The 26168-nt window shown below is 37.7% G+C and overlaps 1 protein-coding gene across 1 annotated transcript in view; it reads right to left on the bottom strand.

Moving 5' to 3' along the window:
• ZNRF2 (zinc and ring finger 2) overlaps positions 1-26168 on the bottom strand; it is a 62681-nt gene that overhangs the window by 24562 nt on the left and 11951 nt on the right. Inside the window, exon 2 of the mRNA XM_076331095.1 lies at positions 4719-4814. Within this exon, the coding sequence (XP_076187210.1) occupies positions 4719-4814 (96 nt within the window). The remainder of the gene's footprint in view (positions 1-4718; positions 4815-26168) is intronic.

The raw sequence follows: 26168 nt of genomic DNA, 5'->3' as shown, positions 1-26168 counted from the left end.
TACACTAGCAAAAGCTTTTCCCCTTAAAATGAACCTCAGTAAATATGTTGGCCAATAACCAGACCCACTGCCGTATCTGGATTAAATGTAGAGCGGCCTGAGTGAAAGCAGCACTGATGTCAAAGCAGCACCACCCCTGAGCAAGCGGCTTTAAGGAGACCCGCTTAGAAAGTTTCCAGTAGAACGGCATTCCAACACAAAGTGCTGACTTGATGAAACCCAAAATATTCCACAGGAATGTGCTAATTCAGTCAAAACTTTTGAAAGAGGACAGGCCGGCTCACCGAGCCAGCCAACCAGTCTAGTGAGCTGACTGGCTCTCCCCAGCTCTCTGGGGTCACTGGCTTCCCCATCTGGCCAGGTGCCAGGCTGCTAGTCCCTGCTCTCAGAGGGGCCCTTTAATAATAATAAGTCTTACAAAGTGTTCTGAGAAACAAACGAAGGAATTTTAAAACAAAAACCAGAATTACTTCAGAACCAACTGCAACATTTCTTCCAGAGGAATTGGCTGCATTTGTTGCAAAGCATCTAAAACTAGTGCCCCTAAAGATACAAGTCCCTCCTGTGTTTCCTCAATTTTTATAAAACACCTTCCAGTGAAAAAAAAGCATCGATACTGTAACAATACAAAATGAACAATAATTATATTCAAAACCTAAACTCTACCAGATAGGTCTAATCATCAGCGAGGAGTTAAAGGCAAGTTGCTTCCAAAGCACTGAGTGTTATTCAAGTAAATGCCTCTGCCTGACCAAACCACAGGGCTACCTTGTAAGCAACATCTTACGCAGAGTAGTCCCTATGTGGGCTTCCTGCAAACTTGAACGAGATGGTGCAAGGGGCCTCATTTAACACTTTGGAGAAGCTCAAAGGAATAGGTACGGCTATATAATATTTTAGCAGTGGTTTTAAAAAAAAAAATCCATCAACTAGCAAGTAACCCACTTTCTTCATAAAAGTGGCTTTTAGCAACCTGTGGCTAACCAGTGTGTGGGACCTACTCTGGCTTCTCAGCAACTCAGCAAGTAACAGTATGAAGAGAGTTTTTAATTGCTAAAAAAAGCAAGGCTGTTTAAGACAGTAACAACAAACACCACAATGTTTTTGCACAATTCCATTCATTTAACCAGCTTTTGTATTGAAATGCCTAGATATTGGTTCATGCGTGAGCACCACAAGTAATTTAAGAGATACTTGGAACAAAGTTCCACAGAAAAAAAGAAAGAGCTCTTTTTACATGTCAGATTGAGTAAGCAATGAGACCTCTGTTGCAGGCAAGTCGCATGATTTTGAAAGACTAAGGCTAATAAAATGTACTGATTTATTTATATGAAAATCAACACAACTTCCAGCATAGAACTGGGACAAATTTGTGACCACTCTCTTTCAGAAAACACGTGTAAATCAGACAGCTGCCAGAGTCTGCAGTTCACTGACCCTTCCTACTGCCAAATGCAAAGCACAAAGTAGCTCAGAAAGCAATTAGAGATTGGCTGAGAAGACTCATTAATTTTTTTAAACTTCAAATCACATCTAAACAGTCTTATAACATTTTTCTGGGGAAGACTGTATGCCTCAATCACATATAAAAAGAAAGAAGGTTTGTCTTCTCAGAATGACAAAATACATACAATTTGATCCCTGTTATTTCTTAGAAAGAACAACTAATACATTTACAGTATCATGAGGAAACATCTAGAACAGAACTAGACATAAGCACAGCTCAATCCAACTGCTCAATTTTTAAACATCTCACCACCTGCAAAGTCTAAGGGTCTCTTCAACTACTTGCAACACAAAATTCAGAGAGAAAAGAAGGTGAGGAAAAAATAAAAAAGGGGGAAAAAAAAAAAAAAGAAGATATTTTTCCTGCTAGTGGTAATAGGACTGGGAAACCACCAGTGACCAACACAAGCAAATGATGCCTACTTGGCTCTATTTGAGTATGTATGGCATAAGGCCAAGATAACAATGAGAAACTAAAGCATAAAGAGATGCCTTCCATTTTGGAAGATGGTATCAAAAGTTGACAGCAGCATCTTTTCTTCTCTCAAGCAAAACTTGAGATGCCCTCCTTATGGCTTATGACAAAAAGGCAGATCCATCACTGATGATCTCATCATGGCAAACAGCAAAATATACAAGAAAAAAAAGCATGCATATAGACATTCATATGCAATTCTCAGGCTGTAACCGTGGCAGCATTAAGTTACCAATCTGCTAGTTAATTCTCCTTCATTAGCCTCATTAAAGGGATCACAGTCATACTACAAAGTAACAACTGAGCACTGCACAAGTCTGAAGCCATAGCCTCAATTTCTTTGTGCTGCAGTAATTTAAATAACCAGCTATAGGCTATAATTTAAGATCTAGTCCACGACTCCAGGAGCTAACCAACTAGAGTTATAAGGATCAATGCACACTTCTATTAAGTGTTTATAAGAATGGGACCACACTTCTAAGTAAGTGTCTCTCTCAAACCAGTATATGTAATTTAGTAGTTTTCTCCTTTCAAGCTTATATAACCATTTCCTAGAATGAGTTTCTGAGGCTCTCTATACAGCAGACACACTCCTAAATTGAGAAGTGACACATAGCTGGTAGTAACTCATATTGCATTGTCCACAACTGCTTTTGTTGTGTTGCAGATTATCCAGAGAGTGGCTTCAGGTGCCACTCACAGTTTTTACTTCTGCTCACTTATATAGAAGTTTGTTGACTTAACGGACTGCGCAAAGGTAACAAGATGGCCCAAAGGAGCTCCAACCAGCAGCGTGCCAGCTGAGAGAAACACTGCAGGAAAAAAAAAAAAGAGGTTGAATATGGCACCATTGTGATACAAATGAACATCACAAACAATACTGAGAGGTTATGTTATGTAATTGCTGTTTCTTTGAAAAAAAGTTAGTCAGCTGAGTGCGCTCGTATGTACATGTAGGGAGCAGCAGGGGCAAAGGATTTCAGTCAGTTAACTCATAACTTGTGGACATCCCGTCAGTTGGATTACTGCCAGAGCTTGCTCTCTGCCAGCTTGCCTTCTCCTGCTCTACCCTAACTGATCCCAAATGCATTATCCCTCCCTGACTGGGGTGACTAGCCTGCTTCTCCCTGATGTTCAACATCCCTCAGTACACAGATTTCTAACAACTTATCTTGGAAAATGCTTAGTCCTACTTTACAAAAGGCAAAACAAAGAGAAACAAAGCCCCTTCGGTTAGATTAAGTCAACCTTCTCAAATATATGTGTGGCAACACCAGGAGAGAAAAAAAAAAAAAATTACTTTTCCTGAGTGCTGTGCTTTGAAATGGATTTCACAACTGTAAGTATATGATCTGAAATTATTTTTGCAATTAAGGCCAAGCATTATTGCTGTCCAGACAAAGAATAAGGCGGGTCCAACACCCTTCAAGACTTGTTCCAATTAAAACAAACAAACAAACAAACCAGTGTAGGATACCATAACAGCAAGGGTACCAGGAGGGTCAAAGAGCCCATAACACTGCAGGTTATTTATACAATAACTAACTTACATTGGAAGGGTCCTCTGGAGGTCTTCTGGTCTGGCCCCTCACTCAAAGTAGGACCAACTTAGTCTAAGTTGCTCAGGGTCTTGTTCAGTCAATTTCTGATCATCTCCAAGGATGGAGGTTGCACAACCTCTTCAGGTGCCTGCTACTGTGTTTGACCACCCTCATTATGCAGCATTTCTACCTTACATTGAATCAGATTTTTCCCTGATGCCACTTGTGACCACTGACTCTCAACTTTTTGCTCTGCACCTCCAAAAAGAATCCGACTTCCTCTCCTCTACAATTTATTTCTAATCACATTCTGTTCTCACATACTCCACATCTGATGACTGGTGAGCAATAAGCTCATTCAGGAGACATTGTAAGATTTCCTGATGGTAGGGCAGCTCTGCCAAAGTAGGCACTAAGATTTCGGTAATATTTTCTAATTCCTAGTTCTCTGAAGCCTTTTTGTGTGCTTGCCATAGAACTGAGTGTCAGTCTAAGCCACGGTGATAGAAAGGTTTGATCCCAACAGTGACAAAAGTCCTGTTTGCCTTGCATCGAAGGTTGCCTAGAAGGAGAGCTTAGTGGTATGGGGGGGGGGGGGGGGGGGGGCGGGGAATAGAGCTACAACAGGTGATTCATTTGACATTGGCAAAAGTCTCACTAAACCCACAAAAAATGAAGGTGAGACTTACATACCTACCAGTCCTTATGAAGGACATATGCAATCAGCAAGAAGGAGAAAGTTCTTTAGCTCCTTCAAGAAAGGGTGATTTTCTTGCATAAGGTGCAAATGCACAGTGTGTCAAGTAACAGTCCTTAATAATGTCCCCAGAAGGAGACTTGACTGACCTACCTCACTACTTGATGTCATTAGATGAGAAGTTTAAACTACACATATCTCAAGCGGGCACAAAACAGAAACTGACCAATATCTGATCTTGTGGCCAAAAAACTGGAATACCCACACTCAAATAAGAATAATTTTATATTTGTAGAACAATTCAATAGTGTAAATTATATTGGCAGGCAGTATAAAAAAAGACCAAGTTCTTAGGAGCTATTTTGAAAAAATAAACAGGAAAAAAATACACCATTTCTGAGTCCACTGAATTAGTTACCAGAGTATCTTATTAAACAAAGAATTATTATCACTGAATGTTTAAAATGAATAAATAATTATCAGCTTACTTCTTTCTTACCATTGTAGGTTATCCTTGGTTTTGTCAAACACATCACAAGATGTAAATCCATTTCATCGGAAGATACAAATTTTGAACATACAGGGCACTTGAATCCTATGGAAAATAAAAATATGTAAGCATGAGTATATTCAACCATGTTGCAGATATGTATAGTCAAGCCAAAAAAATATTCTACACACATTAAAAGAAAGAAAAAAAAAATCTGGCAGCTTTTCAGTTTTGACCTGACATTTCCTACATGAATATAATTCCCTTGATTTCAGATCTCAAAATGGACCACTGTTTCTGCAAATTGATCTGTTGCCAATTATAAATGTCTCACCACCTCTGGAACGCAAAGTTTCCCAACAACTCTAAGAACAGTTTAAGACAAGTACAAGAGGATAATGTGACTCTACTAAAACAGAAATTAGAAATGTATAGAGAACATAGCCATTAAAATCTGAACTTGGGCAAGAACCCTGAATTAACATCTGCACTTTTACCAGGAATAGCATTGAAACTTTGACAAAGGATCTCGGTTTTACATCTCATCATGCAAGCTGCAGCATCTTTTACCAGTCTGGGGCACAGGGAAAACACTAACTCAGGGGTGTTGCCTCACCTACTGAATCACTAATATTTCCTGTAGCACTGAATTTGTTTGACTTCTCTCATCCTAGCCAAGCATGACCTTGTTTAGCTTGTGAGGTCACAGCCTGCGGCAATATGGGGTAAAGAATAATTAAGACAGTCTGGATTGTGATGCAACTGCATAATAGTCCATGACAAAACTGCTTAATACTTCCAATTTATTTCATTACCAAAGACAGCAGTCTTCCAGTTAAAGGACAAGATTGGTTGGACACGTTTTACGGTCCACAGAAAAGTCTGATTTTGATCTGCTGAATAATTAACACACAAATGAGAGACAATAAGCCACCAACAGGAATCTTGATGCGTAACAGCTGTTAAGGAGTATACCTACAGAATAACATACAGCAAAAATATCTAAATCCATGCTCAGTGCAAAGGAGCAACTTTTTCTTTGATGCTGTTGAAAAGTAACGATGCAGGCATGTATAAACGGCCACTGCACCTTCCACCAACATCCACATCTGGGCCTGCTCCCACACGTTTTAGTTTGTTGCCCCTTGCTTTTGTACTTCTAACCTTGGGATTCCATAATGAACCGAGTCAGTCAAGGATGACAAGTGACTTGATGCTGCACTTTCAAATTACTGATGCCTGAGAATTTTGATCTTTAGTGTTAATTATTATCCAGACGTAGATCAAGCAACTAACCTGAAGCATTAGCACTTGATAGAAATAATGCATTTCATTTATCAAGACAATGATTTTTTTTTTTTTTTTTGTGCAGCTAATAGGAAGCAAGTCAAACCAGACAATTGGTAATACCCATGAGGAACTCTGAGCAGCAGCGGAACGTGTACTGGAAACCACTTCCTGAGATAAAGTACAGTTCTGATTCTTCCCATTTTAGTCATAAGCAGTTTGTATCTATTTCTTCTTGTGTACCCTTCAGTTTAAATATTGCTCTTCTCTCCTTATTTTCAATCCTCCTCCCCCAACCCACATCTTTATAAACAACAGTTACAACCACAGGTTAATAAGCATATGACAGCCAAACACATTTGTTGGAAAAAACAAGTTGAAAGGAGTAATTTACTTGTAGAAAGCTTTGTCACTGACCCTTCAGCCACTATGTAGCCTCCTTCCCCCAGGGTGCATCTCAACATGACTAAAATCGAAACTAGTATCTCAGTCCTCCAAACACCCAAACCCACCCATAACTGTTTTGTTATGTTTTTCTTCAAAAACTGACCCAGGGTAAATTTTCTCTCAACCTTTATCAACCTAATGCCGCTGATTACTCTTAAGTCTAGTCCAAACATACCAAGACCCATGCATTATTCTCATTTATATGCTTCTATAAGGCACAACTGACAACATATTTTGATGTGAAAAAGCATGTAACTTCCTTACACACTGCAGACTGAGTCCTGCTGTGCCAGAAGGGAGTGTTTGCATTACAGCAAGTTAACATTTATGTTCATGGCTAGTTAAGCACCAGGACAGTCATTAACAGGTTCCCTCTGCTTTCTGGACAGAACCCTTCTAGCTTATTCCCTAGGGTCATCAGCACATCTAATTGGGAGTGACAGGGGGCAGGGAAAACCATCAATAGGTCTTTAGAACCACTGCTAAAGTTAACAGTGTTATTAAGAAGGTACATATCCCAGGAATGCTTGGAGGGAATACTTAAATCCAAATAAAACAGTAGGGAGAGTTTGGGTAAATAATAATGATTATGATATTATTATTATTAATAATAATAATGCTTTTACTTAAAACCATGCTTAAAGATAGACAACTGTGAAAAATGTTTTGGTTATCCACCTAGAGTATTCAGCTGAATATGCTTATACTACCACATACCTGCCCCTAAACCTAGTAAACAGTCTGCATTCTAGCAATATAGTAAGTATTTTAACAATACAGTATCTTGTGGCTTGTCCAGTGTCAAGGGGGATCTGAAGGTAATACTTAAACAACTACAAATATCCTCCTGACACAGCAAGTCTGGGATATCTGGCTGCTGTAGCTCTACTCAGCATGCAGAACAGTACACTGAAGAACCCAAGAAGTAGAGGACATCACACTTAACTAAGCCTTATGGACCAATTTAGCTGCCAGTGGCAAAGGTAGCTGTGGAAAAGATGTTTTTCCAGGGACCAGCATCAGCTGCATGCCAGAGACTAGCATAACAGCAGAAAAAGAGTCTTGAGCTTGCAACACTTGATGAAAAATTTTTCAAATACAAGTGCAATCCAACTTCTCATTCCTTCACAACATCTGCTGCCATAACCAGCTCCTGGATTTAGCCATCTTCCACAAGAGATGCACAGTGTATGTTTTGTGTGAAGGAAATTACTATTTCCAACTCCTTTAGTAACACTAAAGAACAAATTATTTCGACTGTAGACACAATACTTACTTTATTTTTTAACTGTATTTGAAAAATAAGTGAACAATCAACACTGTCCACAAGGCAGTTAAAGGTCCTTTAAAAAAGCTGGTATTTTCTTACCTTTCATCAAATCAGAAGGCAATAGTTTCATGACCCAGTTTACAATTAAGTACTCCATAAGAACAAAGACTCTATTGTACCACTGCCCAGCAGGCTAACGACATTTATAGCCTATGTTTGTTTTTACCACCAGTCTCAAGGAACAATTCCGATAACTTGAAGAAAGTTTCACATGACTTTAACAATCAGCAACAGGTCAAAAAAAACTTGCTCTCTACATGACTTGTTTTACTGAGTTTTGCAGATAAACAATGCATTCACAGACAATTGGACCACAAAGTGGAAGTAGTAATCAGATGAGATGGCATCACCTGAAGTGTCCTCTAAAAACTGTGAAACTCAATTAACTACTTTCTCACTCTCTTTACAAGGAAAGCACAAGAGATAATGTATAGTTCTAGGTAAAAATCGAGCTCTTATGAAGGTGCTGGTTTCACATCATCCCTTATCCTCATCCAAGATGAGGAACTCACCTTTTTATTAGGGTTGTCACTGTTTGTCAGCGTATCACTGCAAAGCTGTCCTTCCTTCTCCCATAGTAGAGAGGACATTGCCTGTGATACAGCCTAAGTCAGGGGCAGAACCACCTCTCACCCCATTCTCTTTCTGTACAGCAGGAAAGAACTGAGAACCAAAACTGAGGAAGCACACGCCTCTAGCTGACTTTTACAACTGCATGCTTAAGAGGCAGGAAGACAATTTCTTACAAGCTCCCATCATCTAGTTTCACAACCCTGACTACAATACTGAAAGTAATACATTACTTAAAACAAAACCATAGTCCTGGAAAAAAATACAATTACAAGAAAAGAGAGACAGAACAGAACAGAAAGTTGCAGTACAGCTACTAGAAAACCCCAACCTGGCACAGAAAGTTTGAAATAACTAAACCTGCGCAAGTAGCAGAACTTAATTCAGAGGTGAATTCTCTCTCTCATTCTCTCTTGAATGTATCACTTTCTTCAGACTCTGCCATCTTTTGCAAATGAACCTCCAGTTAGCCAAGAAATCCCATCTTCTCTCACATCCATCTACCGAACTCGTAACTTTCATCTCTAGCAGGCTTGGAAACTATCCACAGTGACAGGTCGATGGGTGGCCACTCACTCTATCCCTACCAGTTTCAACCTCTTATTGATATCTTACTGTGTTTGCCTTGCTTTGCAAACATCAAACTGTTTAACTTGCAGTTCAGCGCATAGCAAAGCAAACAAAAACCATCCAACAAATAACAATCTCCTGGACCTCTAATTTTTGCAAAATCATGTTGGCACTCATTCTGGAATATCTACTTTGTGGGGGGGAAAAAAAAGAGCTAAGAGCTTCCAGACAATACAGTGCAGCGTGTCACAGAATTGCACATAAAGGAAACACGTTAAAGCGGTATTAGACTTGCACAGAAGAATGGATGATCCTTTTGGTCAATATTAAACAGTTGCAGCAAGAAATAACCACGAATAAAAGCTGCACCAACACAAAAGACTGCATCAGCCTGATCAGAGTAACCTTTCAGCAGAAAACATCTCAACTGGAACATTGCCAAAACCAAATGAAAAGTATAATGAGACCAGCTGTTCTTTTAAAATAAGCATGCAACATATTAGTATTTTAAGTTTTTGTATCTTTGTGTTTTCAAATAAGATGGACAAATCCATCTTGGTTTACATTTAAAGAAGTCGTAAGAAAAGAGAAATCCTTGTATACACATACTTTTCTAAAATGTATTTGACAATAAGAAGCCTGACAAATGTTACTTACGTACATGCACTTGTTCTTCAGTACTTAGAAAAATAAGTATAGACAATCTGGAAGCACAGCATCCAGGAAATATGATGGTATGAGGGTGGTATGCAAGATTACTGTCACACAAATAAAGCCTGCATAGTGATGCTAAAACAAAACAACACAAATAATCCCCTCCCCCCAATAAACAGAAAAGACCTCACATAATCAGAGAAACATGTTAGAAAGGACCTCAAGAGGTCACCAAGTCTATCCCACACTGGGAAACTGCGTTAAACGTACTTAGAGGACTTAATCTGCCCTTAAAAATCAACTAGTGAAAGATTTTACAGACATCCTGGACAACCTACAATGCTGATCAGGTATTCCTAGGGAGTTAGAAAAATCTCTTATCTCTAATCTGGCAGCCTTCACTTACAAAAAGGTTGATTACTTCTTATGTGTTCAGTAGACATGGAAAACAGTCGATAACTATCCTCAGTATAAAAACCATGTTCACACTGGAAAAATGTGTGCCGTTCGTCTTTTTCCCCTAGCCTGAAAAAAACCTGAGTTACTCTAATCTTTCCTCACAGACCCTGATGCCTAAACCTTTTATTCCTATTGCTGTCCTCTGGACTCTCTCCAACCTTAACATATTGCATTGCCAAGAACTGGGCAGAGCTTTCGGGCTAAGACTTCACAAGGCCTAAGAAGAAATTAATAGTTACCTATCACATCATTCTGTTACACTAGGGTTGAATATCTATATATAGATCTACCTATACATAGAGATCTCTCCCTTATGTGTGTGTATATATAGGTATGTACATGTACATTTTAAACCAACCAACAGATTATTAGCTCATTCCTCTCGTGACCCATAACAATCCCTAAATCTTCAGTAGAACTGTTACTAGCCAGGTCCCATTTTTTAGTGGTATGTTTTATTTCTCCTCACATTTAGTAATTCTTATTTGTCTTTTTTAATCAATTATGAACACTTTTCTAACATGTTAAAAACAATTATGAACTCCAATTTTGCCCTCCGTAGTGCTTTCAGTTCTTACAAGTTTGGCATTATATTTCCTTTTTTAAAGTGCCCACCCTCCAAAAAAAGATGATTGAAAATGGACCCAAAGTAGACCACGGTGGTACTTGATTTGAATTGTTCTCCTAGAGCAATCCCACAGGATTTTTTTTCCAACTATTTCAGTATCCACCTACTTTTTCACCTAGATCATATTCTCTAAGTTTGCTAATGAGAATATAAAGCAGAATAGCACAAAACATTTTATTAAAATCACAGTATAATGCCTCTACTTCTTCCACTTCTTCCTTTTATATTCAACTGTGTAGAGGACTATGAAGTGAGATTGTAAGAACAGCAGAAAAATAGATGGAAATAATTCAGATTCTCGGTAAAGTAACAACAGTACTGGTCAAGTGAAACTTCTGTTACTCCCTTCTTCTGTAAACTAATTAGTAAAACTTAAGGGGGAAAAAAAAGCTGCAGTAAAGACTACATGGCCTATCAGAGTTATGTGGCTACAGAATTCTCTCTTCTCCTCAGACAGCTGAAATGGAAAGACAGAATGAGTAATTCCTTAAGCTCAAAACCATGAAGCTTTATACATGAAAGCATATTGCTTTAACACAGCTAATATCTTACCTGGCAACTTTACCCTTACCATCAGAGAGAATATGAAGATTATTTCACACCAAATTCAAGAACAGAGAACTGACATGTTAAAAATGTCTTTAAGTTAGAAGGTAAAAGAAAAAAAAGTATTACCAATTCCCGGGTAACCCTCTACAGGAGAATTTCTAGGTGCTGTAGCTCCCAATACAAGTGGCTACTCGGAGAAAGTTTGCCATTTTATGTACAGAAGTTTTTTATTAAGGGAGGAAGTGTCTCGGTGAAAAGATACATCTAGTTCTCTAGTTTCCATCCTTCCTTATGCTGTCAGTGGCCTAAGCTGGGAAAACACAGCACCATCTGGAAAGACTTCTGGAGATGAAAAGAAATAAAGAAATACTCCCCTCAATTTGGGAGAGAATAGGAAATCAAATAGAAATAAGGAACATAATACAAGTGTTCCAAACTCTGTCTTTTCTAGAAAACTGAACCAGGATAAGCACAAATAATTTCTTCTTCTCAGCACTTCCTGATTTTGTGCTCATAATCTAGAGGGGGTTTCTTCCCCACTTTTGTGCCATAAAACTGAGGTTAACACACTTGTGAATTCCTTGAGGGAAATGAGGGATTTTCTCTTGTTTTTTCTGATTTAAAGCTCCCACAGCACTCAGTGGGAAAGGGGGGATAGGAAAAATGGGGCATAAAAACAAACCTGAAACTTGTTTTAGTTAAGGAGCCCATGGAATAATTAGAGACAATATGTTTGGATAATACTTCATTCTCCTAAGCCCTTATCAACTGCACAACTTCAGGTGTCTAACACCAATGTAAAAGTAACATGTGATGATAATTATAATTGACAGCTGCACATTTTTAGAAACTGAAGAACAATAAATACAACCATTAAAAGAGAGGGAAAAAAGCCCCATGCTAAAATATCTTGCAAAATAGAAGATGAAATTACAGGTGGGAAAAACCTGTGGAAAGATTGATTTCACCTCTTAATACAAAAATAAGAACAGCTGCTATTAGAGGAACAGCTTTTTAAGAGTGACATTTTAGACCGATGCAAGCACCCAACAAAGGGAGGAGGAAAGAGCTTCTTAGTTCCACCTGTGTTTGCGGGTGGGTGTTACCCCCCCATCCCATCATCCATAGGGATCTGTAGTCAAGGTAGATGAGAGACCACTCAAGTCTCCTTCATCCAAACTCGTAGAGTCTTTGCACTTCCAAATTGACAAGCACACAAACAAGAACAGTTTTTAAAGTGACTTGTAAGCTATGAATTCACTCTTTAGCTTACTACTTTATTAACTTTATTTCAGACATGTCACACACACACACACCCCCCGCACAGATCCATACTACAAGTTTCTCAACAGAACAGAAGCAGCTGAAGACAGACAAGTGTGAATATAAACTTATGTTGAGAGTTGCATTTGGTAGATTTAAAGGTAAGAGCAAGCCTCAGTTTTCATCTAAAAAAGGCTCCACCCACACCCTAAATCCAGATGATTTTAGATTTTAGCTTACTACGTTTGAGAAGTGTATTTTCAACTAGGAACCAAAAACTCCACTTATCAACTTGTTCCCCAGAAGAATACCATTAATTTCCATAGCATCTTTCCCAAGGGAGCGGGGCAGGGGAGAGAACCCAAGGAAACACACTTTCTCTCTCTCTCTCTCTTTCATATAGGTGTGATGACTCCCTTCCAAACTCTGAATCAAGGGCAACAAAGGAAAGAAACTTTTCCTTCTCTCTCATGTCTGTTCATCATCAGATCTCTGGCAAGCAGAGATAAGAGCAAGGTCCCCTTCTAGTCACACTGGCAGAGTAACACCAGTAGTATGGGAAGAAACTAGCCCTATCACCATTTCAGAGGCTTCTGTACACAAGTGGGGCTCTTGCCACTTTGGAGAAATCTTATGGGGCTGTGTGGAGGACAACAAAGTTCTCTGAATACGCAGTTAAGCCAGGTTGGACACATTTTGGAGCCCCATCAACTACCTTATTCAGAAAGCAAGTAGCCAGAAAGCATGGTCAACAGTTTGGGGCACAAACGTATTTTATTTACACACAGCAGGCAAGATTAACCTCTCAAACAAGCTTAGTTCTTGCATTACCAGATGATGTCAAATAACTCACTGCATATCAGCCTGGAGGTCTGAAAACTTTATGCAAATGAAATGCCTTAAAACTCTTACTTTAGAGATATTACATATTCCCATTGCTTTTTTCTTCTTAACTCACCTATCACAGTTGGAGGAAGAATCCTTCTCTCTCATTCCTAGTCTCTCCTGAACCTATAAATTTATTTTTTCTTTCTTCCTTAGTTTTCCTATTCCCTCCATTTTCTGTCATTACCTTGAGCAATATTTTCCTCAAACACCTGAAATGATGAGTGGAAAGACCTTTTTCACAATGAAAGTTGGGGAAGACAGACAGACAGGATAACAGCATTCTACTGTCAGAAGTAGGCTCTTCTGGAGTAACCGAGTAATTTGGCAAGACAACTACCTATTTTTAAGTACAGGGAACCGGTTTGTCTACCCCCCCCCTTCCCTTCTTCACACTGTCAATAAAGACACTACGTTCAAAAATATACTAGGGTTAAAGAAGAAGTTTCCATTAGAAATCACATGATTTAAAAGGAAGTATAAGAAGAGCTGCTCAAAGATAAGAAGAAAGAATGAAGTCCTACTTTTTGAAAATGCACAGACATTAATATCTTGAAAACTTGTACTGTACAATGCAACAAATATGATTAAAATTACATTAAGCACGATAATAAAAGAGGAGAGGGTGGCTATACCATGCCAAGAGTATATTTAATGATAGCTAAAAGGGAAGAGGTATGATGTGAAAACAGCTGAATAATGGTTGACAAGGATGACTGAACTGAACACGTGAAACAGAGCATCTTGTTGGACGCAGAGAAGTCTTCTGAGCAAACTGGCCAAAATGCATGTGAGGTCTTATGAAAAAAAGAAATGGGAGAGACAAAGTAAACACTGCACTTGAAACGCAGCAGACAGGAACAAAGGAGCAAGGCCCAGGAGAAGGCAGCATCTTAGAAGACAGCACAGATAGTGATGCTGCTTGAAAGCATGCAGAAGACAAAGTCTCTCGGAGAATCTGAAAACTATTACTCTACTACACAAACAAGGCAATAATGGAGACCTGAGAAAGCACAGCATTTACAGACAATTGGTCTGTTGTCTACAAAGTTTTTACCAAAGTAAGGGGGGGGGGGGGGGGGAGAGTCCTCACTAAGGCAAAACTTTGTAAAGTCTGATTTAATTGAAATACTTACCAATAACCTACTTGTTCCTGCAGAAATAGAGGTAGCAGTGACAAAGAAAAAAGGGGAAAACCAATCAATAACAAAAAAGTCAGAGTACAAAATATTAAAGATTACAACTGGGAGGAATATATGTAAATAAAAAGTTAAATTATTATGTGGGATGTTCTCAGGAGTTTAAATATTAATTCTAAACATAATAATGTTTCATTTTTTGACAGCAACATTAAATTATATGTCAAAAATAGTTATAATTACATTTATCATTCAGTATAACAGAACAATTATACCTATTAAAAGTACAGTTTCAAGAGTGTCAAGGAGAAATGTTTCAAAGCATACTTGTTTTCTTGTGCTTTTCATCTCATTTTTTAATCACACATACAAGAGTTTTTATTACCTAAGCACAGCAGCAGACTTTCCTGCATTATTATAATCTATATTTTTCCTCTTTAGCTCTCAAAATAGCAGTCCTCCACAGAGGGCACCAATTTCTTAAATCTGCAGGGGAACCATCTAACCTATGGACTAATTTACTTTCATTCACCTGAAACTGGTGAGAGTAGAGTAAGTATGGTGGTTGGTTTGTTTGTTTATTTGGGTTTGTTGAGTTTTTTTTCCCCCAGAGTAAAGGAATGACTTATGAATAAGGACTGAGCTTAGTAGAAAAGTCTGGGCTGAAAAATATCATTCATCCTCAGCACAAAGGAATTTTGTTTAAGGAATAACTTTTTAAAAGTACTGACATCTCTGCTTATCATAAAGCAGCCTTTTGTTTTTAAATGGAAAATTCAACGAATAGAAGTTCACTCTGCATTGACCCCTCTATTCTTCCAACTTTGAAAATATTTACCTTAGTGTATGGACTATTGCAGAAACTAGGATGTAGGTTCATAAGAAACCAGACTTTAACAGAATAATTAAAGAGAATCTTACAAAATACGGAGAAGCCCAAGGGTTACAGAACACATAATTTCAGAAAGATGTACACTGGAATTAGATCATTAAATCCTTCAGTATTAACAGAATTTAAGTGTTTAACATGAATCATGTACAAATTTTGATAAAATGAGAGCAGTTTCTTAAGTTTGAATGATACGCATTTATGTATTATAATGCAAAGGTTTTGTAAAAGTTCCTATTTCTAAGACAGAACCTTTTAATAACATTTGGGGATGTACCATAGTGAAGAAAGTATGCCAAATGCCTAATAAGAGGAATAGTAAAGAAGATGCATAATTCAGAAAAAGATAGAACCGAACCCATAAAGAAATAACCCCCAACTAAGTTTTCTTAACTATTGTCAGTAAAAGCTGAAGAAAATCAAGCTATTGACTTACATGCTTTAAACATACCAATCATGACAGCTTCATCTATATTTAGTCTTTTACCTCTATTAAGAGGGAATACGTAACACCCATACCATATTCTGCAAAACTTTACAGAACATCCATAAATCACAAACCAACCAAACTTTCAAATGATGCGCCACATCATTCCTACCACAGCAACAAGTCAGCAATGTAATTCTTGCTTTTTCATGGTTAAGATGCCACTGTTTGAACAAACTCTTAAGAAATATTTTGTGTATCACTCACATTTTAAATGACCTTTGTAGAGAATGCTACTGAGTATTTTCTATTTTTCTCTGTTCACAACTGCTGCATTGGTCTATCAGTCATATTGTTGAGAAATTTGATTAGTTACCTATTTTAAACATCTACGCTTAGAAGAGAAACATCTTTTTTTCATTAACCAGATCATGCTAGTAAGACCCACATATGCATGCATACACGCACACACAGCATAGACTGTAAATAAGTTTTAACAGGGATGTGCAGTTGGAACAAGTTTGTTAAAATGACAGATATTTTTACTTTTCAGCAGTTTGAAAAATGACATGGCAACTCAAATGCTTTTACTTATCCAATCATGGCTTTTATTTAAGGAAGTATATACTTTCATTGCTTTACTTATCCATAACGCTACTGGAGGTAAGACAAACTGCAACTATTTAAAGAAGTATGTTTTGTTCTTTACTGTTCAAATAAAATCATGATCTGTCAATTGATATATATATAAGCATTATACATTAAAAAAGAGACGCTATCTTGAGTTTGAATACTGAGATAGCATGAAACTGCAACATGCTAATATAAATATATTAATATAATTAATTATATATAATATATTAAAATATAATAAATTATATTTTAATAAGAAAGGGATGTTGGGTTTTGGGGTTTTTTTTGTGGGTTTTTGTTTGGTTGGTTGGTTTTTTAAACAACTGACTAAATAGCGATCATAGTTAGTATTCCTATTTCAGGAATGCCCTTATAAGATCAGGATCGTAGTGTGCTAAGTCCTGCAAATATGTTTGTTCACATATATGTATTAGTCCCTCCTCCAAAGAGCTTACACTCTAAAATAGACAAGAAAAAGCAATGGTTACAATAGGAGCAATGTCTCCATTATATACTTTAGAAAGGCAGTAAGAAACTTGCCCTAGCTTACACAGAAAGACAAACAATTCTCATTAAGTCTCTAGGTGTCACCTTATATAAAAATGCTATTTGCCCACAACAACATTGAGACAAGGGTCACAGAAAAAGTAAATCATGACATAAATTTGCTCTGCCTTTCCATGTAGTGCTGCCTTCTTAATCAGAGCCTTACCTAATGAGTTCGCAAGGCTCTACCACAGATCCCTAAAACCAGTGACTGAGCAGTTAAAATATAAATAATAAAATGCTCAAACAAAAAAAATCTGATTTTGAAAGAAGAAAAAAGCTCTTCAGAACAGCTCTTGAGGGCAGCATAAAGAATGCCAGAGTTTGAGCCTGCACTCCTCTCAGCTCATTTACGTGCTCATCCCTTCACCTTCCTTCTGTCTCCTGGCAGCACTACCTCCTTTTTTGCTCTTGCTGTCCCTTCCTGCGTGTGCATGTCAGCTGGTGGGGAACAGCCCAAGCAAGCAGGACTGAGCTTTCCCAGTGGTACACTGGAGCAGCCTACTGCACCTTGCTGTATTAGCTAGCCTGCCAGCAGCATATAAAACAATTCAGAGACTGATAGGATCAAAACAGCAGCTAGAGGGCAAAGACCAGTGAGGTGCATTTAAGGAAACCCTTTCCAGGACATAAACAAAACAAACAAAAAAACCTCCACACCAAAAACCTGTGGACTTCTAGAACAAGAGACAAGCTAATGAAGGATGCACCCCAAATGTGTACTACATACATACTTCAGCAGCAAACAACTTATTGTCCTGGTTTCGGCTGGGACAGAGTTAATTTTCTTCCTAGTAGCTGGTACAGTGCTGTGTTTTGGATTTAGGAGGAGAATAATGTTGATAACACACCGATGTTTTAGTTGTTGCTAAGTAGTGCTTATACTAGTCAAGGACTTTTCAGCTTCCCATGCTCTACCGACTGAGAAGGCTGGAGGTGCACAAGAAGCTGGGAGGGGGCACAGCCAGGACAGCTGACCCAAACTGGCCAAAGGGACATTCCATACCATCTGACGTCATGCTCAGTACATAAACGGGGGAAAGCTGGCTGGGGGGACCGCTGCTCGGGGGCTGGCTGGGCATTGGTCGGCAGGTGGTGAGCAATTGCATTGTGCATCACTTGCTTTGTATATTATTAGGATTTTATTCTACTTCAATTATTAAACTGTTTTTATCTCAACCCACGAGTTTTCTCACTTTGACTCTTCCGATTCTCTCCCCCATCCCACGGGGGGGGAAGGGGGAGTGAGCGAGCAGCTGTGTGGTGCTCAGTTGCCGACTGAGGTTAAACCACAACACTTATTTAAAGAAAAACACTTCCATGATGCACATTAAATAACCCAACACCTAGCCCTTCTCAAACAACTAGGATTTAATTCTCTTCCAATTCCCACTTTTTTAAAGTGTAAGGCACTCATTAAAAAATAATTTATGAATCTTCCACCACTTCAGACATCTAAAGTCCTAAGGTAAGACTACTCAGGACTACTACTACTACCACCCCAATGCCAAAATGATGAGAGACACAGATTTATATCTATTTTCCCATTGTAGCCTTTCATTCTAGGTTGAAAAAAAATCACAACTTCCCAAAATCTTCTGTGAAAGAAACACTAGTTCTCAAAAGACACTTTCAGTTAAAGAAACCATTCTCCAAGCAAGAAAGATTTTATACTGCTAAGTATTTGGGTACTGAATTGTCACATTGTTACTCTTCACAGACCAGGTTTTAAGAACTGCAAAGAATTAATATTATTTATAGGCATTTTTCTGTTTCAAATTAGATCTCCTCCTTTATCTAAGAGGAGCATTAGTCCCTCAAAAAGACTTCTGTTTCAGTAGACAGAAGATGTACTTTCAATGTCTTACAAAATAAAAATCTCCATGTTGCTCTTGAAGGATAACTCTTTCACACTTAAACCTTGTTACCAGTTTTCTAGAAAGCTTTTCTATTCTGGATTTTAGGAGAGGTCAAAGTAGCTGTTTCCCACATGGACACCAGCTTAAACCCACTCCTTTCGTTGTAGGAGAAGCCCTCAGAAGGCAAGTCCATTGCACACAGGTGAGTGCAGTAACAGCAACTGTGATAAATTTCACACTATGGCCACCAACAAATCAGTGAGATTAAGCCAGGCATAAGGCATCAGCTCTGGTGAAAAGACAGACTTGTTCCAGTTCTTCCACAGTAAACTCTATCCATATTAAAGACTACTGAGAAGTAAGCCACAGGCATGTAAAGGACAGCCTCTGCCTCCGGGCTTTGTTGTTTTATCAAGTAACTTTTTTTAAAAATTGCCTTTAACTACCATTTTCAGGAACACCTAATAAAAGCTCCCAAAGGAAGCCTGACATTCCTGTTGGTCATCACAAAAGCACACTCTTCCTCTCTCTAGCAGAGGTCTTGCCATACCTGTCCTTTACAGCAGCTGTATCAAATCAGAAATCAGTAAAGTGGGAGATGTGCCAATAAGAGAAACCTACTTTTATTGTTTTTTCCTTGAGAAGAAGCAACACTCAATACAATTCCTGGCTTTGTGCAGCGAGAATGCCATTTAAACATCTAAACTTATATCTTTGTTTTCCAGAACTGTGTAGATATTGTACCATTCATTCTATTAATCCTGTAATCTACAACAGCAGTTTCTGGTTTGGAAGACATCTCCACAGGGCAGTAGGCAGGCTACAGAAGACTAACAGCTGCCTAATCTTTCAGGGAGATCCTCCAGCTCTAGGTTGAAAAACAAGTGACTGCTGAACTTGTTCTGTGAACAGAAGACTTTAGCCTGACATGCTCTTTGTCTGGTACTTTCCACAGAACGTGGTAGGACAGACTGAAATTCTGCTCTTGGTGTAAAACCAGCCCTTAGCTAAAACTGTATCAAAACTGTCCAGAAGCTGGCCTAAAAGGAAAAAAACAGATGCAGTTGGAAGGGTTATGTCATACACATGGAAACATAAATATTTTACATACAAGAGTATGTTTTGGGGTAGAAGTCAACATAAACATGAAAATTTCCCTTCTTCACTATTGTGTAGGTAGGACAATTTTTATTGACATCAGAGACATTCAAAACTACAATGAAAATTAAGCTCTTAGTTAAGGAAGGGAGTTCACAGCACTTAACATCTGCACAATGACTTCCAGAAGGAAAAATAAAAACTTCAACTCATTCACCAGGTTTCTACCTGCAACAAAATTCATACAAGTTGCACTAAATCTTGAGACAGACTAATCTTGTTACACTGTCACCTAGTTACTCTAGAACCATACAGTGACAGCTTCAAGGGGAAAAAAGTTCATTTAGGCTCTTAAAAGAATAAACCAAATTTTTCAGATGCATTTATGTCAATTCAGCATGTTACTTGACCTACAACATAGGTGAGATTATAAATCCTGCAGTATGTTATTGATGCTCTTGACCTAGCCTGGTATCTCACAAAGTTGAGGGTAGTACCATCAAACAAAATAAAACAGCAAGCCTTCTGGAATAAATTCAAAGTACTAAAAGGACAATACAGTCTTCTAATCTATTAATATTCTGGCAAGAACATGTATACACAAATCTTAGTTTTTAAAAGCAATTTAGACAAAAATTCTGATCTCAAATGTATTAATATAGACAGCTACAAAGCTTTTTTTTTTTTAGTAGACAAACTGCTTGTACACAAGCAATATATAAAAGACACAGGAACATCTTCTGAAGTACCAGTTATGACAACTTTTATTACCAATTCCTATGCCCTATGCCCTCAGGGAATATTTTTACAGAAAGAAATTGAAAGTGAGGCAAGGAAAAAAAAAACCTCTTATAAAACTACTAGCTTTTGTCTTGCACTGGCTAATCTGTTAAAGTAGATTTTAAATTTATTTAAATGTAAATGTACCTGGTGGGTTCCATCCCCAACCACGTTCCTCCCATCCAAGCAAGTATGAATAGCGTTTCATTCACTATCCAATCTCCGTATGTTTCTGTAACTACTCAGGGAACAAACTGTTCTTATACCAAGCCTAAGAAATCAGAATACCAGGGAAATAGCTTCTAGAATGTGACTTCAATAAAAACCTTTGACTTATAAATAAAATCATGTTATATATCATCTCTCCAATGAAGCAAGTTTAAGGGGAGAAAAAAAAAAAATTGAAAAGTGGAATGCAACCCTGGAAATTACCCAACAGCTTGCCACAGTTCCCAGACACATGGCAGAGGTCCAACCTAAACAAAGCCAAGTTACCCATAAGTTAGGGACAACTGATTTGGAAACACAGCTTCTCCAGAACATTGAGGAAACTCTAATACCAATTTTGTTTAATGATGGTATTTCCATTTTTCATTTAGAAGTTGAAATGCATGTACTCCAACAATTAAAATAGCAAAACCAGTTTTGTTTCTTTTCCTCCTGAAATTCATTTTATTTCTTCCAGTAGGGAGGGAGTGTAAGAAATGCACGTGGCTTCCTTTTTTATTTGTCTAGGAACAAACTGAATAAAGCTGCCAATGTTCTTACAGAAGCTAGCGTAATGGTATGGTAGTATACTGAAAGGTCTTCAGCATAAAAAGGAAATAATATTTACTTAGGATTCCCACCCCTAAGGAAAATCCTGCAAGACATTTGTAAAAAGATAACAGTAAGTAGGAAAAAAAGCACATACTATCTTAAATAAACTGCACTTAACAATAGGGAAAAAAATATTCAAACCACATAGCTCTCTGCAGCAGGGTCATAAAAAGAAAGGAAAAAGGTCACTGAAGTATTTACAAACCCTGTTTTCACACATGAATCAAAGTATTACTGTGTTTTCCATCTTGGCTTTGAAAGCCATTAAGTGAAATTAAATATTTACATGTTTTGTTCTTTTTCCTCCACACAAAAGATGGATCTTATCTTGTTACCTCAGCATTACTGGATGCAAAACTATCTCTTTTCAAAAGTAAATATTTCAGAATAACACCTTCTAGATTTTAACCTCTTGTTAAGAAAAACTAATGTTATTTTGAAAGGTTAATCTTTCAGTGAGCCTCCTACTGCTCAAGGCATCTTTCTAATACTAATTCAAAACATACCAGAAGTTTCTCCAGGTTTTTAAACATTTAAGGTCAAATATTTTAATAATCTCATTTTAAAAAGTAGTGTCGCATAGTGTCAAAGAAAACTGAACAGACAGCGTGATAATAGAAAGGATCTGTATAACCAGCTTTTTCTTTTCCTAATTCCACTTACTGGAAGGAACCAAGCAGGGAAGTCCAGCTGAAACTACAAGACTAATAAAACTTTTAGCAGAAAATGAGAACTAGCTCCAGAAAGTCCGTAAACCACGTGAAAAACAAACAACAGAGATGAAACTAAGAACAAGGAAGCTAGCTTAGCAATATTTGGGAAAGCTGTGACAAGAAATCTATTTTCTAGGATAAAAGTGAACAAATAGATGAAGATTGACCTTCTAAAACCCAAATAAGATTTAAAAAAAAAAAAAAAGAACCAACACATAGGAAGTGTAGGTATACAAGTCAGACTTTGAAAGAGTTACAAAAGCCTTCCAGGGGAAGTCTATCTGGTCTACTCTCAAGGCTGTCAAAGCTGCTTTCTGTACCACAGGGAACTGGGGCAATGAGGGTCTATCACAAACTCTTGGTCTTTTAAATACAATTCAGTAGCCCAACCAGAAAGCTTTGGGCCATCATGAAACGTACTATTCTTGACAGGTACCTTGTTTTATCTCCCGGCTAAAGAATCCGGCGCATCCCACCGGGCAGCAGGAGCACCTGGAGGGGAGCGGCCGCCTGGAAGAGGCTTCGCTTGAGCTGTCCAGGGCGCGGGTGCTGAACAGGTCTCTGGCCTGGGAGGGGCTCGCCTGGGTTTGAGGTTTTTCTTCTTTTTGGCTTCTACGGTGTGTGTATTAAACCCTGAACAATTTATCCTTGATTATTAGTCTTTTGTTAATCCTGTTATTAAGTGCAGTTAGCCAAATACCACAACAATGACACAAATAGATAGCAATACATGAGGTCTGTCTTCCGCAGCCAGGCCAGAATCGAGCCCTTTTAATGGTTTATACTCTTGGTCTTTAGGCAAGATTCATGGCTTAAAGACGCAAAGATACTAACTTCAGTTTGTGTAAAGGATGATGAGGTATATGCAAGTGTAAAAAAAATCCTGAAATCCCCCTCTATTTATACAGCACTAGTGCCCATTTGTATACACAGTCACAATTGTACATTTGTCTGTGTTCTGAAAGGTTTTTCACAGCCCAGTCAGATGCTTTGAGTTTTAAAGAATAATTGCAGCTGGCTTTCTTGTTTATGCAGGAAGAAACAGTTTCAAGTTTACTAGCTAACACAAACAGTAATACCAGATAACTCTCTACATAAGTCTATTTTAATGAATACTGTTATCAATCTGTCCTCCTGAATCTGGCTAGGCAGACAATCACTGACAAAAACAGCAACTGAAGTTTTTTTAAGACAGTTACTTTATTGTTAAATCTTGTCTGCCTCATTACCACCCTGGTCCTTTTTTGTCAGACACATCTAGCAAATTAGAGCTTTCTACAAGCCTAATTCAAAGTAAGCGGATAAAAAAATTGATATACTAAACCATAACAGTGCATTAAGTGCCCTTTCAGTTACATTTCAAGGCTATATACATTGTTGAAATTGTATCTAATAGCTAGAAAGAGTCAAGTACAATTAAAAAGGAAAAAAGAGCCATTCACATTTGTATGAAGAAAGAACTACCCAATAATAAAAATGCATCAATTGCAAATTTCTGCATAAAATTTGGAATCAGTTGTGAAACAGTAAGAGTAATTTGCTTACTAGGAAGTTTTCCAATGGTAAGATTAGTTGTCAGAATAAAATACCCAAGGAATGAGATCGTTTTCCATTAAGAAATTAAGAAAGAATAGGTAAACATCACCTGCTCGGAACTGGCTAAACCCAACTGATCCCGCATTCCAGTGCCAGGAAGGAACTGTTAACCTCAAGGTCCCTTCAAGTGCTATGATCATCAACAAAGAGACTTTTACCCACACATCACTCATTAGAATTAAATCTGTTCTTGTAACCCCTTTTGTGTAAAGTTTTGGGGAAAAAGACCTTGTATGCCTACTAACCTAAAAATAATAATGAAAATTCATTTATAATGTCGAGAGCAAGGCCCGTTGTTTTCCAACACACTGTGTAAGAAAGGAAAATGCAATGTTTAAGTACTGCATACAATAATAAATGACTGTAACAGCTGACAAAGTATCTTTCCTCCATACTTACCCCTCTATGGACATGTACTTGTGGTGATATTCCTAACCCTCAGTTATAGGGTTCAATTGTCATACCATTCACTGACTTTCATGCTTAGGAAAGCACCATTAAAATTAGCTTGCAGTTTAGGAGTTTCTGCAAAGGACTATAAATCTAACAATTTAAAGGTGTGAATACTGAGATTACAGAAAGAGCTCCTTTCCTTCAGCAGAAGAGGGAATTCTTGTCAGTTACATATGACAATTCTTGACAAATGGGATTATGCTCTTCAAGGCAGATTTGTGAGTATACCAAAAGTTCTACACGTGCAAGACTTAGTGACTTGAGTAAAGCTGTCCTCATAGTGTTTTAGCTGTACCAATAGCTTAAAAACATTGTACCTAGTACATTTATCATCACTGCCTGAAGGAGCACAAGGCTAAATATGTCAGAGAGAAACTACTGTAGGGAAAATGCAAGAAAAGCAAGGTACTGACTTGAGGCTTTCTTCCTTTCCTATTTCTACATGAAATGTCACGTCTGAAATTGAATTACAAGTGTGTAACTTTGTAAATTTACAAATCTGTAAGGCATAAACAGAAAACTGACAGGATTTGAATTTAGTATGTTGACATTTAAGTTCCAGGCTTTAATGCCTTGTGCTATATGTACAGCACATTTACCCACTTAGATCTTTGAGGAAGCAAGTTTAATCAGTTTTAACTTGTGTGCACTTCAAAACACTGCAAATGAAAAGAAAAAAGTTACATCACAATTTTCAAGTTTGGGGAAATGCAAGTTAGAAAAACTGTAGACAAGAAAATACCTAAAAATAGATACCCTAAAATAAAGAATTTCATCAAAATGGCCTCTCTTCTCTTTGATATAGAACTAATTATCTATTGCAGTGTTTCTCTTCAGTGTTACTCCTCCATTAACACTACAGATATAACTATTGCTAGATAAAACTAGGATAACTAAGTTAAAATCCAAATTAAATGTAATACCCAAAATTATGTCTTTCTAAGAAAAAAAGAAAAAATTCCTCAACTACGATACTGATTTTTTTTTAAAACGGGAATATTTTTAAGATCCAGCTAAATCAGTCTTTCTGCAGATCTATTTTTGTTTCCAATAGCACTTCAGTTACTAATACAGGTGTTGCAAGCAAGATGACTCATCCACACACAAAAAAAGCAAGAGGGCAGAGAAAAGGAAGAAAAAAGTAGAGGCTCTCAATAAGCTTTAGTGTGTCACAGGATCACAGTTCAAGAGATCGGAAAACAACTGTTATCAGCACACATATTCGTGCATCCTGATTCCAAGTAAAAGTAACATAACAAACACCACCTTTCCATACAGACTTTTCCTCCTCCCCTCTCTTGCTTACAAATTTGGCATCGTTTTCAGAGGATTTTCTTTAAGGTTAAGATTTCCTGAGGTGCTTATGTTTTTCACTCATTTTAATTCTGCATCTTTGCAGATAGTGTCACACCAGCCATGTGTTCAATACAAACATTTGTTTTTAAACGTATTTCAAAGAAAGCTTGCATGCTACAGCTAATGAAGTTTTACAATTAAGAATAGGCTGCCACAGGACTCAGCTGTTAAGCAGCCCAGAAACAGTCCAAATCCATGATGGGAAAAGGAAGAAAAATAAGATTCCCTAGAAGTGCATCTTATCATTAGTATTCTGCAGCACTTTGTAAAATGCAGAACATTTTACAAATATTACAGCTAAATAGAAGTAGACGTTTGACTATTTGCAAGCATTTAAGAGCCCTCCTCCTGTTGACAAATTATGCATCACTTTTGCATACTTAACCTGCAAGCTAAGGTATTTGTTGAGCAAAACAAGGGGAAAACCAGAATAATCCCCAAATTGATATCATCTCATCTAGACCAGAATACCTTCAGGTCTCCCTTTCTCAGCTTGTTACATCAGAGCT

Source organism: Aptenodytes patagonicus, chromosome 2 (genome assembly GCF_965638725.1).
Source record: "Aptenodytes patagonicus chromosome 2, bAptPat1.pri.cur, whole genome shotgun sequence".
NCBI lineage: Eukaryota > Metazoa > Chordata > Aves > Sphenisciformes > Spheniscidae > Aptenodytes > Aptenodytes patagonicus.
The sequence above is the reverse complement of the archived record's forward strand: the minus strand, read 5'-3'. Positions and strand labels throughout refer to the sequence as shown.